Genomic DNA, 19,157 nt, shown 5'->3' with positions numbered 1-19,157 from the left:
ACATAGTGGTCACTTAATCCTACAGCGTTTGGATGGGATTTGGTATCTCCTTTGCTTATTGGCCATCTTCCTATTTCCCCCACATTTCCTGTGGAACAATAAATCAGCCATCAACATGCGTCAGACAATCTGATTTCATGAGTTTAAACTTTGGATGCGATATTAAATTAAGATCCCTGAACTGTCCTATCAGATGGAGGTAAAAAAGTCCCTCAGTCATTATTTCAAAACATGTGAAGATCATGAGGAGACTTGAGAGGGTCACTGGGAAAAGGGTGTTTTCCCCAGTGAAAGGAAGCAAAGTTTGAAAATAAGAGGTTGCCCTTTTAAGATACAGAGGATGAGAAATGTTTTCTGTTCTCCAGACAGCAGTGTCAGTGAATATTTTTAAGGTCCAAGTAGATGGAATCATAAAAACATAGACAATTGGAACAGGAGAAGGCCACTCATATCTCCCCTGCTCAGGCCAAGGAGAGAATTCCAGGATTTCGACCCAGTGACGGTGAGGGGCTTGGAGGGTAATTTGCAGGGGGTGGTGGTCCCAAGTACCTGCTGCCTCTGTCCTTCTAGATGGAAGTGGTCCAGGGGTTGGAAGGTGCTGCCTGAGGATCTTTAGTGAATTTCTGCACTGCATCTTGTAGATAGTACACACTGTTGCTACTGAGCATCGGTGGTGGAGGAAGTGGATGCTTGTGGACGCTGCTTTGTCCTGGATAGTGTCAAACGTCTTAAATGTTGTTGGAGCTACTCCCAACCAGACAAATGGGGAGTATTCCATCGCACACTTGACTTGTGCCTTGTCGATGATGGATGGGCTTTGGGGAGCCAAGAGGTGAGTTCCTTGCCAGAGTATTCCTAGCCTCTGACCTGCTTCTGTAACCATTGTGTTTATGTGGAGAGATAGTCAATAGTAAATGCAAGAGGTGAGACAGTGCCTCTGTGATTAGCATTGCTGCCTCACAGTGCCAGGCTTTGATCCCATCCTCGGGTGACGGTCTGTGTGGAGTTTGCACATTCTCCCTGTGTCTGCCTGGGTTTTCTCTGGGTGCTCCGGTTTTCTCCAGAGTCCGAAGATGTGTAGGTCAGGATGGATTGGCCATGGGGATTTGCCCATAGTGTCCAGGGATGCATTGGTTACGTGGACTAGACATGACGTGTGCAGGGTTGCAAGAATAGGCTGGGGCTGGGTTTCGGTGGGACCCTCTTTGGACTCAATGGGCTGAATAGCCTCCTTCCACACTGTAGTGATTCTTTGATTGTAAGGATGTTGGGGACTCAGTGATGGTCACATCATTGAATGTTAAGGGGCAGTGATTGGAGATGGTCCTTGCCTGGTATTTGTGTGGTGCAAATGTTACTTGCCACTTGTCAGACCAAACCTAGGTATTTCTCAGGTCTTCTTGTGTTGAATATGGATTGTTTAGTATCTGATGAGTTGTGAATGAGTCATAGAATCAAACAGTATGGAAACAGGCCCTTTGGCCCAACTCGTCCATGGCAACCACATTTCTTAAACTGAACTAATCCCATTTGCCTGCATTTGGCCCATATCCCTCTAAACTTTTCCTAATAATGTACTCATCTGGATGTCTTCTAAATGTTGTATTTGTAGCCGCCTCTACCATCTCCTCTGACAGTTCGTTCCATATACACACCACTCTCTGTGTGAAATATTTACCCCTCAGATCCCTTTTAAATATTCCCCTCTCATCTCAAACCTCTAGTTTTGGTCTCCATTATTTTGGGGAAAAGACCTTGGCTATTCACATAATTTATGCTGCTCATGATATTTTAAACATCTATAAGGTCACCCCTCAGGCTCCTATGCTCCAGGGAAAGACATCCCAGTCCATCCAGCCTCTCATTGAGTCATTAAAATGTACAGCATGGAAATATGCCGACCAGTTATCCTAGATAAATCTAGTTGCATTTGCCAGCACTTGGCCCATATCACTCGAAACCCTTCCTATTCATATACCCATCCAGATTCCTTTTAAATGCTGTAATTGTACCAGCCTCCACCACTTCCTCTGGCAGCTCATTCCATACGTGTACCACACTCTACATGAAAAGGTTGCTCCTTAGGTTCCTTTTAAATCTTTCCCCTCTCACTTTAAACCTATGTCCTCTAGTTCTTGACTCCCTCACCCTGGGAAAAGACCTTGTCTATTTATCCTATCCATGCCCCTCATGATTTTATAATCATCTATTAGGTCATCCCTTAGTCTTCAATGCTCCAGAGAAAATAGTCCCAGCCTATTCAGCATCTCCCTGTATAGTACAAACCTTCCAACCCTGGCAACATCCTTGTAAATCTTTTTTGAAGACTTTTAAGTTTCACAACATCCTTTCTATTGCAGGGAGATCCTATAGCAGAATTGGACACAGTATTCCAAAAGTGGCCTAACAAATGTCCTGTTAGTCACAATATGATCTCGAAAATTCCTATACTCAATGCACTGACCAATAAAGGAAAGCATACCAAATGCCTTCTTCACTATCCTATTTACCTGTGACTCCACTTTCAAGGAACTACATACCTGCACTCCAAGGTCTCTTTTTTTCCAACAACCTTACCATTATGTGGAGAAGTCCTGCCCTGATTTGCCTTTCCAAAATGCAGCACCTCACATTTATCTAAAAAAAACTCTATCTGCCATTCCTCAACCCAGCGGCCCATCTGATCAAGGTCCTGTTGTACTCTGAGGTAACCTTCTTCGCTGTCCACTATACCTCCAATTTTTTTTGTCAGTCCATGTGACATTTTATAAATTCCTACTTTGGAAATAGATTCAGTCTGACTCAAGGTTGGGATACAGACAAACTCTAACCTCACACCTTTAATGCATTGTCTGAGCTGAGTTGTCACCTTTTTTCATAAAACCTTAAGTTATCTCAGGATTGTGACTTGGAAGAAGTTCTGAGATTTACATATTAATCAATTGAAACCTGCCTCCCCATTCTAAGTGGTTAAAGACTTAATAGCAATATAGATTTATTCAATACATTGTATGACACTTTTATCTTTTGGCATAAATTCTGTGTCCTGTGATCCTGCATCACTCGCTGTCTGATGAAGGAGCAGCGCTTTGAAAGCTTGCAGTTTCTAATAAACCCGTTGGACTGTAGCCTGATGTTGTGTGATTTTTAACTCAATCAAGTTCATGAGACATGATTTCCCACGCACAAAGCCATGTTGACTGTTTCTAATCAGTCCTTGCCTTTCCAAATACATGTAAATCCTGTCCTTCAGGATTCCCTCCAACAACTATCCCACCACCGACGTCAGGCTCACTGGTCTATAGATCCCTGGCTTTTCCTTACCACCTTTTTAAAATAATGACACCACGTTAGCCAACCTCCAGTCTTCCAGCACCTCACCTGTGACTATCGATGATACAAATATCTCAGCAAGGGGCCCAGCAATCACTTCTCTGGTTTCCCACAGAGTTTTAGGATACACTTGATCAGGTCCTTCAGGGGGAGGAGAGGGCTTATCCACCCTTATGCATTTTAAGCCATCCAGAACCTCCTCCTCTGTAATATGGATATTTTACAAGATTAGATTAGACTACTTACAGTGTGGAAACAAGCCCTTTCGGCCCAACAAGTTCACACCAACCCGCCGAAGCGCAACCCACCCAGACCCACTCCCCTACATTTCCATGTCCTTCTCCACGGTAAACATTGATGCAAAATACTCATTTAGTATCCCCCTCCCCCATCAAGGTTCGACACATAGACGGCCTTGCTGATCTTTAAGGGACCATGTTCTCTCCCTTTTGTCCTTAATGTATCCTCCTAACTCAAACCCTCCAGTCTCGGTAATATTACTTGTCAATCAATCTGATCATCAAATTGAATGCCCTACTTCCACTTTCTCCCCATGCCCTTTCACCTCTTTAGCCTTAACAAGTATGACAGACATGTGGGAAGAAAGGACAATAGAAGCCACAATCAGGTCAGTATGAAATGACAGAATACCTAAAGGGGCTGAATGGCCTTTATCAGAACTTTGGTTGAAAATTCGGTGTCCTAGCTAATGTTTCTTGCTCAATCAACTCAATGGTCAGTATGACATTGATGTTTGTGAGAGCTTACTGTACACAAAATGGCTGCTGTATTTCATGCATAATGATAACTTGTAAATATAAATAATAGAACATTTAAAGATTCTTCAAGAGAGTCTTCTAAAGCAAGATTTGACACTACCATCCTTACTTGGAAATGTGTCACTGTTCCTTCAGTGTCTCTGGGTCAAAATCCTGGAATTCCAGGATGTTAGGGGCATTGTGGGTCTACCTACATCACATAGCCTGCAGCTGTTCAAGAAGGCAGCTCACCCTCATCTTCTCAAGGGGCAACTAGGGAAGGGCAATAAATGCAGGCCCAACCAAAGACACCCATGTCCCATGAGAGAATAAAAAAGACATATATGGCAGTATTAGGGCTGGTAAATGAAAGTTGCTCAAAAAGAGAGAGGTTTTAAGGAGAAAGTTAAAAGGGGGAATGAGGGCAAAGGGAGGTTTATGAGGGTAGAGGGAGGTGTGAATTCTGGAGCTTAAGAACTTGGCATCTAAAGGCATGGGTTCCAAATGATGGGAGCAATTAACATCAGAAATGTTTAAAAGGCTCAAATTAAATAAGCACTTGGAGGGTTATAGGGCTGATGGAGGATAGGAAGAGGGTGAGGCCATGGCGGGATTTGAACACCAGTAACTGCACTTCCAAAAGTACTTCATTGGCTGCAAGGCTTAATTATCTCATTAGGGAAATTGGCAAATGCAAGTCCAGCAAATTCTCCCGGATCTCACCGCACAATGATCCTGGAACAGCAGAGTCTTCATGCACCGAGTCCAAGGGTCAACATCGCCAGCCTGTCCTCCAGGAGATTAACTTGGAATTCTAAACAACAATCTTCCAAGCGATGGAACGCTGGTAAACAGGAAGCTGCCCCACTTTGTGATCCCAGCGTAGCTGCTGGACTGTGAAAGAAAACATCCTGAAACAATCAGGCCCAGCAAACTACTGACGACAGCAGGAGTCAAGAGTTTAGAAAGGAAACTTTGTGTCATCGCTAATGACTGGCAACTCCATGAACTAATCCTGAGAACAAGTGCTTGGTGCCTATAGCATGAGTGAATTAGCACTGAATCTGGTATCTGCTCTGTCCACTCATTTAAACACGTGGAGATGGAAACCAGGGTCAACAATGAGTTATTCAGAAGGAAGAAACAAGGCTAACATTACTATTATATCTTTTACCAGCTCATGGTGTCCCAAAGCTCTTTACAGGCAATGAAGTACAGGCATGGTCATTGCTGTAATGCGGGAAACACAGTGCAGTGGGTTTATGAATACTCAATTTACAAATGCTCATTGTTACACCACAGTATGGATTGGGACTGTAATTCATATTTGTAGGGCTCTTCTTTCCTCTCAAGATCGTGACAGCAGGTAGGAAGTGGTCAGGCTCCTGGCCCATCTGCTTTTGATCATCAGTTAAAAATCACACAACACCAGGCCTATTTGGAAGTACAAGCTTTCAGAGCGCTGCTCCTTCGTCAGTGGGGCAGGATCATTGGACACAGAATTTACAGCAAAAGATCAAAATGTTATTCAACTGATGCAGTTTATTGAACAAACCTAGATTGCAGTTAAGTCTTTAATCACTTCGAATGGGGTGCAGCTTTCGATTGATTAGTATGTAAATCCCAGAATATCTTTCAGGTCACAGTCCTGAGATAACTTAAGGTTTTATAAAAATCTCATTGCAGCAGCTTCAGCGGTTTCCATGGCGTCGTGGTAAGCCCAGCCCAGGATTCCAATGTCCCGGAATACCTACAGTCAGAAAGTGTTGTGCTCGAATAGCACAGCTAGTCAGGCAGCATCTGAGGAATAGGAGAGTCGATGTTTCGAGCATAAGCTCTTCAACACACATTCCTGACGAAGGGCTTATACCTGAAACGTATATTCTCCTGCTCCTCAGATGCTGCCTGACCTGCTGTGCTTTTCCAGCACCACTCTCATCTTGACGCTGATCTCCAGCATCTGCAGTGCTCACTTTCTCCTCCCGGAATACTGGTCATCGGTTTCATCGGCAGCATCCTGGGATTCCTTGCGATGGCTTTGGTTTCAGGTTTCCTCTACCTCGAGAGTCCTGGAGCCGTGAATTGAACTAAGATGGACTTTGTCTTAGTTCTTTTTTTTTAATTATATCTAATTTATATTAATAAAATGGCACTGGAATCTGGCAACTTAAACACATTTTGCTGTATTCCTTTTTGTAAAAATACAAAGTGACAATAAATTACTATTCTGTTCTGCCAGTTCAAAGATCTGACAGATGTTAATCTCCCGTACTGACAATCAATCATTGGCTGTGGGCTGTTTCATCTTGTCCTGCATTGCGTTCCAACTCGTGGACAAATCGAGAACACAGTCCAGAACAGAACCTATTTGTAACCTGGGGATAGTCTGTAGCCAGTTTGTGTACAGCAAGAGTAATAGATTAACGGATTCACTATTCTTAATGATGTTAGTTGAAGGGTAGTCATTGTCCAGAACCCTAGTAGAAAGTTCCACACTTTTCTTCAAAAATAACATCAGAGAGCTTTCACATTCGTCTGTGATTCTCCGATGAGGTCTCAGGTTAACATCTAATCTGTAAAGATGCTGCCTTCAACATCACAGCACTCCCTCAGTGCCGCACTGGATCACATGCCGAGATCTTGTGCTCAAGTCTTCAGAATGAGAATTGAAACCACAGTCACTAAAAGAGACAACAACGTTACTCACTAAGCTGCAGCATCATGGTCCCACCTGGCAAGTGATCCCAATGAGGCCACCGAGGAACCGGAACAGTCATCACAGGGAGCCATTGAGGGGGGACCAAAGACGGTGTCAACTTGGACCCCACCGGAGGGCCGCTGCCCTGGGGGTTTGACATGTATGCTCAAACTGAAGGGAATATATAAATGCCAGGTTCATCAGCCGCACCCACAAGGTAGAGCGAAACATCACCTGTTCACAACGCAATGTCATCCAGGCTCTCAAAACCAACCTCTACATTGTCATCAAACCAGCAAATAAAGGAGGAGCCATCATCATTTGAGAATAGAGCAGATTACTGCAAGGAAGCATACCGACAACTCAACAATCAGGAACACTACAGGCAACTCCCAGCCAATTCGACCAAAGAGCACACCAGTGAACTAAACACATTGATCAGGAATTTGGATCCAGTCCTCCAGAGTTCCTTATGCGGCCTCATCCCATGTACTTCTCGCATAGGAGACTTCTACTGTCTTTGGAAGATACACAAAGCCAACAAACCAGGACGCCCCATCGTATCAGGCACTGGGACTCTGTGTGAGAACTCCTTTGGCTATGTTGAAAACATCTTGAAACCCATTGTACAGGGGACCCCAACTTCTGTCGCAACGCTACAGATTTCTTACAGAAACGTAGCACCCATGGACTAGTCAAACCGGGAACATTCCTCATTACAATGGACATTTCAGCACACCAGCATTGCCCACAATGACGGCATTGCGGCAACAGCCTCAGTCCTCAACACAAGAACTGCCAATCCCCAAACACCGTCCTACAACTCGTCTGCTTTACCCTCAACCACAACATTTTCACCTTTGACAACCAGCTCTTCACCCAGACACACGGAACAGCCATGGGGACCAAATTTGCACCCCAGTATGCCAACGTCTTGATGGACAGGTTCAAACAAGACTTCTTCTCTACACAGGACCTCCAACTAACACTACACACCAGATACATTGATGACATTTTCTCCTCTGGACCCATGGCGAGGAGTCACTGAAACAACTACAAAGTGACATCAATGAGTTTCATCCCACCATCAGACTTACCATGGACTATTCTCTAGTATCTGTCTCATTCCTGGGCACATGCATCTCCATCAAGGACGGGCATTCAGCAAACCCACGGATAACGTCATGATGCTACACTTCTCTAGCTTCCTCCCGAAACATATTAAAACAACCACCCCCTACGGACAAGCCCTGTGCGTACACAGGATCTGTTCAGATGAGGTGGAGTGTGATGGGCACTTGGAAGTACTCAAGGATGCCCTCATAAGAACGGAGTACGATGCTCAACTCAGCGACCGTCAGTTCTGATGTGCCACAGCAAGAAACCGTAATGACCTCCTCAGGAGACAGACACAGGCTGCAACCGACAGGGTACCCTTCGTTTGTCCAGTACTTCCCAGGAGCTGAAAAACTACGCCATGTTCTTTGCAACCTGCAACACATTATCAATGAGGATGAGTACCTCGCCAAGACCTTCCCCATGCCTCCTTGTCTTGCCTTTAAATAACCACCAAATCTCAAACAGATCATTGTTCGCAGCGAACTGCCCAGCTTTCAGGACAATACCATGCAACCTCGTCACGGTGGACGCTGTAAGACGTGTCAGTCGACTCAGATACCAAGATTACGTGTGGGGGCACCTCCCACCATGTAGGTGGCAGGTACTCATGTGACTCGGCCAATGTTGTCTATCTCATATTCTGCAGGCAAGGATGCCCTGAGGCATGGTGCAATGGTGAGACCGAGCAGAGGCTACGGCAACGGATGAATGGGCACCACACAACAATCAACAGACAGGAGTGTTCCCTCCCAGTTGGAGAACACTTCAATGCTCCAGGACATTCGGCCTCGGACCTTTGGGTGACCATCCTCCAAGGTGGACTTTGGGACAGGCAACAACGTAAAGCAGCCGAGCAGAGGCTGATAGCCAAGTTCGGTACCCATGGGGATGGCCTCAACTGGGGCCTTAGGTTCATGTCACACTAGGCACAAACACACACACACAGACCCTCCTACAGACATACATGCACACACACACCTATAGACCCATACACTCACAGAGATCCTCTCTCATATGCTTACAAATACACTCGCACACTCCCACATGCATTGTCTCACAGATTTATACCCCTTTACACTCACACACTATCTCACAGACACTCATACCTCCCCTCCCCCCGCACACACCCACTCACATGCACACTCACACATATAAGTTTAAGAAGTGAATTTGTACTTGCAGAGTTACATTTTATTTTGCTCAAAAACTGCATGAATCCATGTAAGATTCTGTAAATCCCTTTTTTAGATTAGAATTAGTCTGAACATTGGGCACAGATGTTATGGGCTAGGCCAGACCACTCAAAACACTCTTAAGCCCAGACCATAATTTTGCAATTTGTTTCGATAAGTGTACAGTGCAAATTACCCGGATTAAGTTAGCGAGGTTGACTACCAGGTTTAAAACAGACAAAAAATTTATTCACATAATTGCACAATGAAACACGAAGAACAGAATAAAAAACCCCAACAGAACTCAGTCTATCCAAACTAGACTTAAGTATCCTATTCCGAATATACACAGAAGTCCCAATAAGCAAATCCCTTTAAAAACCAGTACACATGGAACACATGCTTACAGGTTGAAGTTAGGAGGGAGAGAGAGTTTTCACATAGCTCACTGTTGAACTCCCAACCAGTACTGGACTGAACTAAACTGCTCAACTCAACTAGAGAACTGACCACTCCCCTTTCTTTATACAGGTCACTTCTAAAACATGGCCACTTTGGTCTGAAGTTTCATCTGTTTACATATAAACAAAAAGGCCTCTCAATACCCTTTAATCTCTGTACCAAACCAGTCTGATCGGAGCCCGGCCTGGTTTATTGCCCCTCTGAAAAAAATCAAGGACAGAGTCTCCTTGAGCCAAGGAACAGCTTTTAGAAAGCTTTGTGACACAGACAGCCTCACACAGGGCACGTCACACCTTCAATGCATTATCTGGCCAACATGGCACCTATTGTTAAAGTTCACTTGAGAATGTAACTCGAAGAAAGTTGTGGGATTTACATTTTTTAGATTAGATTACTTACAGTGTGGAAACAGGCCCTTCAGCCCAACAAGTCCACACTGACCCACAACCCACCCAGACCCATTCCCCTACATTTACCCCTTCACCTAACGCTACGGGCAATTTAGCATGGCCAATTCACCTAACCTAACAATTTTGGACTGTGGGAGGAAACCCATGCAGACACGGGGAGAATGTGCAAAACTCCACAGTGAGTCACCTGAGGCAGGAATTGAACCCAGGTCTCTGGCACTTTGAGGCAGCAGTGCTAACCACTGTGCTACTGTGCCACCCATGTGAAAGAACTGAAACCAACATGCCCATTCTAAAAGATGAGAGACTTAACAAACAATCCAGATCTTTTTCAATATATAATTTCAGTTCCATCCCTTTGTAAACTTTTGCTATAAATTCTGTCTCCTATGATCTTATACTCCATAACCACCTGAAGGAGCAGCGCTCTGAAAGCTAGTGCTTCCACATAAACCTGTTGGACTATAACCTGGTGTTGTGTGATTTCTAACTTTGATATTCCAAAGATGTGCAGGTTAGGGTGGATTGGCCATATTAAACTGCCCATGGTGTCCAGGGATGTGTAGTTTAGATGTATTAGCCAGGGGAAATGCAGGGTTATAGGGATAAGATGGGGGGTGAGTCTGGGTGGGATGCTCTGGGTGTGGACTTGTTGGGCTGAATGGCCTGTTTCCACACTGTAGAGATTCAATGATTCTATGATCATGTCAAAACTGCATTCACTCCCAGCAGAGGGCACCTCCTTTATTCATGGCCATACCATGAACTATTGGCCTGATTCGGAATCGAAATTGAACTTCCTTTCAAAGCACAGAGCTGCGCATTCCCAATCCGATGACCAATAATTTTCCCGCCCGATCAGCTAACAGCACAAACGACCAATAACAGAAAATAGCATTTGACTTTTATTTCTTCATTAATCACAGTTTAAAATAAGGCATTAACCTTTACACTGCGAGAGTCACAGGAACTTCACAGAAGGGTAGAGTGATTACAATCAATATCATCATGTGAGTGCTTTGACACAGATTGCTCTCTCTGACAGTTTGGTCTGGATCAGGGGGACCCAGGATCAAGTCCCAACTGTCCAGAGGTGACATGATCAGGGGGACCCAGGATCAAGTCCCAACTGTCCAGAGGTGACATATCTGAACAGATTGATTGAAAATCTATACAATACCAGCAGAATTAAGCAATTGCTTGATAGTACAGAACTGTGGTCTTGTTCAAAGTCCAAGCTTTCTGTCATTCATTCATCACACCCGGAGTGCAAGAAATTGTTCTGAGACAAGGAACATCAATGTATGAAGCATAAAAAAAGAGAGTGCTGATTAGTTGGGGTGTGGAGATGCAGCAAGAACTGTTAACTGCCAAGCTTAGATAGCTGAGTAAACTCAAGCCAGACGGATTGGTCAGGGTATTGCCATGGTGATAGCAGAATTGTTGATGCTCCCTATTGGTTAGTCTACAGCAGACCTAGGCATTCATGGTGAGGAGACTCTATTCACCACACCCACACCCTAATCCCACTCCCTCAGTGGTGGGGGGCTTTAGCAACCAAATGCCATTTGGTTATCCCAAGTGGAATTTCCAAGCGTTACTCTCCTGAATGGCCATTGCCATGGGCCATAACCTCTGTGTCTGGTGTCACTCAGTGGCAGCACTCTCATCTCTGCCCCAACTCCAATACTGGGAAGCTCAGTTGCAAAGCCAAGTTATTTCTCCTTCCTAAACTGGCTAAGATCACCCCGTGAAGACCCTGCCTTCTCAACCCCACCGCTTGCATTGTGGCCTTCTGATTACACTCACTAATAGTCATTCCCTTTCAATGAGAGAGCAGCCTGTAGGGCTCAAGTTGCCATCATTGCGCAATTGGCAATTTTATAAAATGCACTTCAGTTTGAGAAGTACTCCACTGAATTTCTGAAACACTTTGGGATGCCCCATGGATGTTATACGTAATATTGAATTATTACAGCCCTGAAAGAGGCTGTTTGGCTCATCATGCCTACACAAGCTCTCTGTAAGAGCATCTTAGTTACTCCCCCATTCTGAGTTCTTCCTCACTTTCCATTCTCTCTATTGTCTGCTCTCTGACCTCTTTAGTTCAGCCCTTCTATCAGTCAATTGTGACAAAGATACACAACAATGGTGTCCTTTTGAGGGTGGTCTTAAAAGATGAATTGGTAAAATTGTCTTAATAGAAACATTGACACTTGCTTAAATATATATATATACTGTATACCTATCTATAATACATTACAGAAATACTCTTCATTAGAAACAATCATGTTAAACAAAAATCACTTACACAAAACACCAGTCAAGTCAATGAACAGAATTCTCATTTTACACCCATCCTGAACACCATCAATCTTCTTGTACATGGTATGACTATGTGACTATATCTTGACTATATCCAGATTACATTGGATAGTTGGCTTGGGAAGGGGATTGATAGATTTTTATTAGCCAAGGCTAATAGGAGTTATGGAACAGAGGTGAGTACATGGATCGGCTACGATCAAACGGAATGGCAGAATAGATTCAATGGGCTGAATGGCTTCCTTCTACTCCCATTTGTGAAAAGCACCAGCATTTGTGGAATGCACGAATGCTCATCCTCCCATTGTTCACTATGTTATCCAAACTCATCAAGGTGTATTGTTCCAAATTCCATCTCCGATAACCTTTTCCCAGCATCCGAAATCATGGGGCTCCAAATCTTCCTCAAACTCAAAGGTGGAATCATACAAACCATTGCTATCTTGATTAATCACTTCCCAGCTTCTTCCACTTTTCCAACCTGGTTTGCTGTATGTATTGTATTACACAGTTACACATCCAAAGCCATCATTGTGATCTACTGAGCGTTAACAATCTCAATTGTCTGTGCCACCAAGTGAAAGGAAAACAAGCTGGGGGTGAGTAGGAAACTGTACCTTTACTGGCACAGATTAACTAAGCCAATTTGTTTGCTTAAAGATCAGTGTTCATTGTCCATCTCTAATTGCCCTTGAGAAGGTTGCAATGAGTCACAACTGAGGAGCTTGCTGCAGCCATTTTGGAGAGTGTCAACGTCACTGCATTGGGTTGGGAGTCACATATAGGCCTGACCAGGGAAGGATGACAGATTTCCACCCCTGAATGACATTAATGATCCAGGTGGATTTTTAAATAACAATCTTGCAATTATATGGTCACCATTTTCGACCTTAGCTTTATGAGATATATTTAATGAACTGAACTGAAATGTGCCAACAGCCATAGAGGGACTGGAACTTTTGTCCCTGAATAATTAGGCCAGGCTTCTGGGGATTACTAATTTAGTAATACAGTCCCAAAGCTGCTACTACCCTCTTGTCATGTATTCTAAATGATTTTTAAGATTTGTTCATGGGATATGGATTTAAGATATGATTTAGGATCAGAATTAGGTCATTCAGCCCATCGAGTCTGCTCCACCATTCACTGAGATCATGGCTGATAACCCTCAACTCCACTTTCTTGCCTTTTTCCCATAATCCTTGGTTCCTTTCCTGATTAAAAATCTGTCTCTCTCAGCTTTCAATATACTTAATGACCCAGCACTCTGTGGTAAAGAGTTCCACAGGTTCACTCCCCTCAGAAAGAAGAGATGCCTCCTCATCTCTGTCATAAATGTGCAATTCCTTATTCTGAGATTGCACTCTTTGGTCCTAGACTCTCCCATATGGGAAACAACAGGATTCCCCTGAGGAACCTTTTGTATTTTAATATTTGCTGCCAAACTCCAATTGCCCTGGTGGAGAAGGTTGTAAGGTGTTCCCTTCTTTACCTGCTGTGGGCGTGGGAACCCACGTTAGGGAGGGAACTCCAGGATGTTGAGCCAGTGACACTGAAGGAGCAGCGATATATTTCTAAATCAGAATGGTGTGACTTGGAGGGGAACGTGATGCTGGTACAGCTCCCACCTATCTGCTGCCTTTGTCCTTCTAGATGATTGAAGTCATGGGTTTGATGGTGCTGTCTGAGGAGCATCGGTGAGTCATTGTGGTGCATCTTGCAGATGGTACACACTGCTGAAAGTTTGCATCGGTGATAGTGAGGGAAGTGGATATGGAAGGTGGTGGGTGTGGGGCCAAGCGGGGGCTGCTTTGTCCTGGAAGGTGTCAAGCTTCTTGAGTGTTGTTGGAGCTGCCCCCATCCAGGCAAGGTGGAAAATATTCCATCACACTCCTGACTTGTGCCTTGTGGATGGTGGACAGGTTTTGGGAAGTTGGGAGGTGAGTTGCTTGCTGCAGGATTCTTAACCTTTGCAGCCACTGTATTTATATGGCTAGCCCAGTCCAGTTTCTGATCAATGGTAACCCCCAAGATGTTGATAGTGGGAAATTCAGTGATGGTAATGCCACTCATGTCAAGATACAATGGCTAGATTGTCTCTCACTGGAAATAGTAATTGCCTGGCATGTGTGGAGTCTGGTTGCTACTTATCTGCCCAAGCCTGGATATTGTCCAAGTCTTGCTGCAATTGAACCTGTAATGCTTCAGTATCTCAGCAGTTTCAAATGGTACTGAATATTACGCAAATCAACTAACATCCTATTTCTGACCTTATTATGGAGGGAAGGTCATTGATGAAGCAGCCGAAGATGGTTGGGCCTAGGACACTACCCAGAGGAACTCCTGTCACTTTACAGCACTGTAACTGACACCTTCCATTATTTTACTAATAATTGAGAGTACAGTGATGTTTTGGTAATTGGCCAAGTTGGGTTTACCCTTTTTTTGTGGACTGGACATATTGGATAATACCTGGTAGATGCCAATGTTGTGGCTGTACTGGAACAGCTCGTCCAGGGATGCAGCAGGTTCTGGAGGACAAGTCTTCTGTACTATTGCTGAAATGTTCTTCAAGGTGATTCTGCAGTGCTTTCAACTGTTTCATGCTATCGCATGGAATGAATCGAATTGGCATCTGTGAATGTGGGGACTACCGAAAGAGCCTAGGTGTCAGGAATTGCTTGGTAATTTGACAGTGGGGTGGTATCACCAGCTGATTGTTATCAACAGTGCCACTTCCAAAAAGAGACAGAATGGGAGAAAATGCACAACAGAGAAAAAGGCCATTTGGCGCAATTGGTATCTTACGCAACATACGAACATAGGCAACCCCTTATTCACCTAACCCAGTCTGCAAGTCCCATTCCTTCCTGCTCGTTGAATAATGATCCAGAGCAAAAGATTTGTTTTTCTCCACCTCACAAAAGGTGGAGAAGACTGAATAGGAAATTTAGACTTTGAGTTTGTTGCAGACTGAATTCAGGACCTTCCTGATGAAGGGCTTTTGCCTGAAGTGTTGATTTTCCGAGGTAAAAGCAATGACTGCAGACGCTGGAAACCAGATTCTGGATTAGTGGTGCTGGAAGAGCACAGCAGTTCAGGCAGCATCCACTCTCTTCTAGACTCAAGATCCTCTACTCTAATCCAGTCTATAATCCCATCATCAACTCAAACAGTTCTCTCTAACAGATTTTTTAAAACAATGAGGATGGGTGAACCAGCTTAATGCAAAATGAGAAACTACCAAAAGGAGGCCATTTGGGTCGTTGGGCCTGTGACACCTCCCAGAAAGTTTGATGCAAGTGATGCAATCCTACCCTTTCCGTGTAGCGCTGTAAACATTTTTCCTTCATTTGTTACGATTGTACTAAAATTATTATTGAGCTCGCTTCCACCATAATGTGTTACCTGATCAACTGTGCCGTTAATCATGAGCAGTTGGGGCAGACCTTACAGACGTAAGACGGATCCATGGTTATCCTACCTTTGAAGGCCACTGTTCTCATAATCACTCTGTGAGGGAAGTAATCTAGTGTCAGCGATCTAGTCTGAAATTGATTTACTTGGGGGGGGGGGGGGTGCTTCTGTGAATTGCTGGGTACTGCGAACCCCTTGGTTTGAGGAGAAGACCAACTTCCAAAAGATGGGAAAAGCCAGTGCAAAATGCCTGGCCTTCTTTACGAAACCCCTTTGGTTGTGATGGCCATCTGATACGCAGATTATGTAAAATGTTTATTCTCCTCACTTCGCTTCATTTAAACATTGACGAAGAAAAGAGCAAGCACATTGCCTAGGCTTTTACATGGTGCAAGAACATCCCTTTGACCTTCTGCCTCCGTGCCAGGCAGCAACCCAGAGCTACGACAATGGTGAGAAATATTACAATCATCAATACCAGCAACAAGAGACTCCATGTCGCCCAGTCTCGTGTGCCGTCCTGGCAGAGGCTGGGCCGTGGGCTAAACAATTGCGCTTGCGAGTATCCATCTTTGGTCTGGTAATGGCACAGCACTGACCGTTTGTCTGGGACATCGACCCAGGCCAGCCACCGAACCTCAGTCGTCCGGCAGCAGTCAAATGGGTTGCCAGAGAGCAGCAGGGTACGTAGGGTCCTGTTCAGCAGCTCCATGGAGGTTTGCTGCAAGGTGCTGAACTGATTGTTGCGCAGATCCACGGTTTCCAGCGACAAGCTCCTGCTGGAGATGGCAAGCTCAGTCAACTGGTTCTCAGACACATCCAGCGTCCGGAGATTGGAAAAACGTGACAGGTTCACGCCCAACGAGAGAAGCCTGTTGCCTTTCAAAGACAAGTTGGTCAATGAAGCCTCCAGATCAGATAGAGCCTCAGGATGAATGCTCATTCCAGGATTCAAGGACAGGTCCAACTCCACAAGTGGAGTCTGATGAAAAGCATGAGGAGGCAAGTGCTTAATGTTGTTGTTGCGCAGATATAAATACCTGAGTGTATTGATTCGGGAGAAACTTGTGCACCCATTCTCATGGTCCTCAGGCCAATGGGTGCCCCAACAAATGTTGACATTGTTGTTATGAAGGCTAATGATCTGAATTCTGTTCAGGCCCCTGAAGGTATTGGAAGGTAGATTCTGTAGGTGGTTGTCTTGAAGGTGCAAGTGTTCCAGGAAGCTGAGGCTGCCCCAGGCCAGTGAAAGGTTCAGTAATGCGTTGGAACTCAAGTCGAGGTTGACCAGCAAGTTCAGCATGTTGGCCTCACCGATGACGAAACTGTGCAGGCAGTTCCTGCTGAGGTTGAGGAACCTCAAGGAGTTCATGTTTCGGAAGAATTCCCATGGGATGGAGGTTATCTCATTGTAGCTCAGGTCCAAGTAGACCAATTCAGTCAAGTGCAGTGAGAGAGAGGACTTGGTCACGTTTGTCTGCAAATTCCGATTCAGGCTCCCTTCCAGGTGGGAGGGCGGTGGGGACAGCCCTTGAAGTGAATTCCGTGAGAGGTCGAGGTGCTGGAGGCGGTTCCTCTTGGGAAAGAGGGGAAAATAGAGCAAATTATTGTCACTGAGATCCAACCATTGCAGAGAGTACTCCTCCTCAGATTCAGCCATGAGGAAGTGTTCAATGCTGTTCTTGCTCAAGTTCAGCACCTGAAGTTGCTTGAGGTCGAAGTCAGAGATACAGGGTATGGAGTTCATGGCCAGATCAAGCACAGACAGATTGGAGAGCGACTGAAACGCCCCCGACTCGATCTCAATGATGATGTTGTGCTGTAGGTTTACGTGGGTCAAAGAGGGGGATCCTCGGAAGGTGTGGTCCGAGAGTTTGGTGATGCTGTTCCTAGCCAAGGACAGCTCCTCGAGCAAGGGGGCCTCTTTCAGAAAATCCTCAACAACATCAGTGTACAAACTGTTACCCGATAGCTCCAGCCTTTTCACATACGGTAACCTGCCGAGGCCATATTTGCTGAGATCCAAGAGGTTGTTTGCGAGGTTAAGCACCTCCAGGTGAGACAGACTGGCAAAGGTCCCTGGTTGGATAAACTCCAGGCGGTTGGATTGTAAATCCAGGTACTGAATGAAGTGGTAGAGAGTCAGATTCTCCATTGTCAGCCTCTTAATGCGATTAACAGATAAATCCAGTTTCCATATGTCGAAAGGGAGACCTGTGGGGATTATGTTAAGGTCTCTATTCTGGCATAATGCTTCTGCCTCTACCTAAAAAAGGAGAAAGGGGAAAACAAAAAGGACAAATTTGAGTTATACACAATTTGCAAATCCAAACTGTGCCTGATATGCATTAGATGGCTTCACCTTGTCCTCTCCACCCCTCTTTCCTTTCTGCCTGCAGTCCACTGGCTTTTAAAAACCAGGTTTGGCATCACTCAATTTTTTGCCTTTAGAAAGAGAGGGGTAGACCTGGTTACACATCTCACTGAAGGTGTCCCATTATAAAGTGCAACTCCTCAGTTCTGTTACACCCACGGTCTGTCAGCTGATATTGTCTGGACTTCACTCTTTAGCATCTCTGAGCTATTCACACAGTTGTAACAAAGTGATAACATCTGCTTTGGTCATTTAAAACAGAAAATTCTGCTGTCAGAAAGAAATGTGGAAAGAAGGGCTGATATTTTTATAGCCACCACCTCAAGACCAATGCTCCCCTAACTACTTTTTGAGTGCAGCCAAAGTGCACTAAATGAACTCCCAAGAGGCATCTCCTTCTCGGAATTTGTCACAACATCCAGGTTTTGAGAAACCATTGGTCAGAAAGTTCCAGAGCACTTTACAACAACTTCCACTGATGCAGCACCTTTTAACAAATGGAACATCTCAACATCCTTTACGGAAGTATTACGGAACAGAGTTTGACATCAAGAAGGTTACCTCAGAGTACAATGGGATCTTGACCAGATGGGCCAATGGACTGAGGAGTGGCAGATGGGAGTTTAATTTAGATAAATGTGAGGTGCTGCATTCTGGAAAGGCAAATCAGGACAGGACTTATACACTTAATGGTAATGTCCTGGGGAGTGTTGCTGAACAAAGAGATCTTGGAGTGCAGGTTCATAGCTCCTTGAAAGTGGAGTCGCAGGTAGATAGGATAGTGAAGAAGGCGTTTGGTTTGCTTTCCTTTATTGGTCAGAGTATTGAGTATAGGAGTTGGGAGGTCATGATGCGGCTGTACAGGACATTGGTTAGGCCACTGTTGGAATATTGTGTGCAATTTTAGTCTCCTTCCTATCAGAAGGGTGTTGTGAAACTTGAAAGGGTTCAGAAAAGATTTACAAGGATGTTGCCAGGGTTGGAGGATTTGAGCTTTAGGGAGAGGCTGAGCAGGCTGGGGCTGTTTTCCCTGGAGTGTCGGAGGCTGAGGGGTGACCTTATAGAGGTTTATAAAACTATGAGGGGCAT

General features: G+C 44.7%; 1 protein-coding gene across 1 annotated transcript in view; it reads right to left on the bottom strand.

The window, feature by feature from the left end:
- Nucleotides 1–10,844: 10,844 nt before the first annotated feature.
- LOC122550942 (transforming growth factor beta activator LRRC32) overlaps nucleotides 10,845–19,157 on the bottom strand; it is a 35,961-nt gene continuing 27,648 nt past the window's right edge. The window contains exon 3 of the mRNA XM_043692451.2: nucleotides 10,845–17,960. Coding sequence (XP_043548386.1) covers nucleotides 16,068–17,960 — 1,893 coding nt within the window. The 3' untranslated portion in view covers nucleotides 10,845–16,067. The remainder of the gene's footprint in view (nucleotides 17,961–19,157) is intronic.

Source organism: Chiloscyllium plagiosum, unplaced genomic scaffold, assembly GCF_037043375.1.
Source record: "Chiloscyllium plagiosum isolate Xiang-an unplaced genomic scaffold, Cpla_swu_hap1 HiC_scaffold_6, whole genome shotgun sequence".
NCBI lineage: Eukaryota > Metazoa > Chordata > Chondrichthyes > Orectolobiformes > Hemiscylliidae > Chiloscyllium > Chiloscyllium plagiosum.
This window is presented reverse-complemented; position numbering and strand designations above follow the sequence as displayed.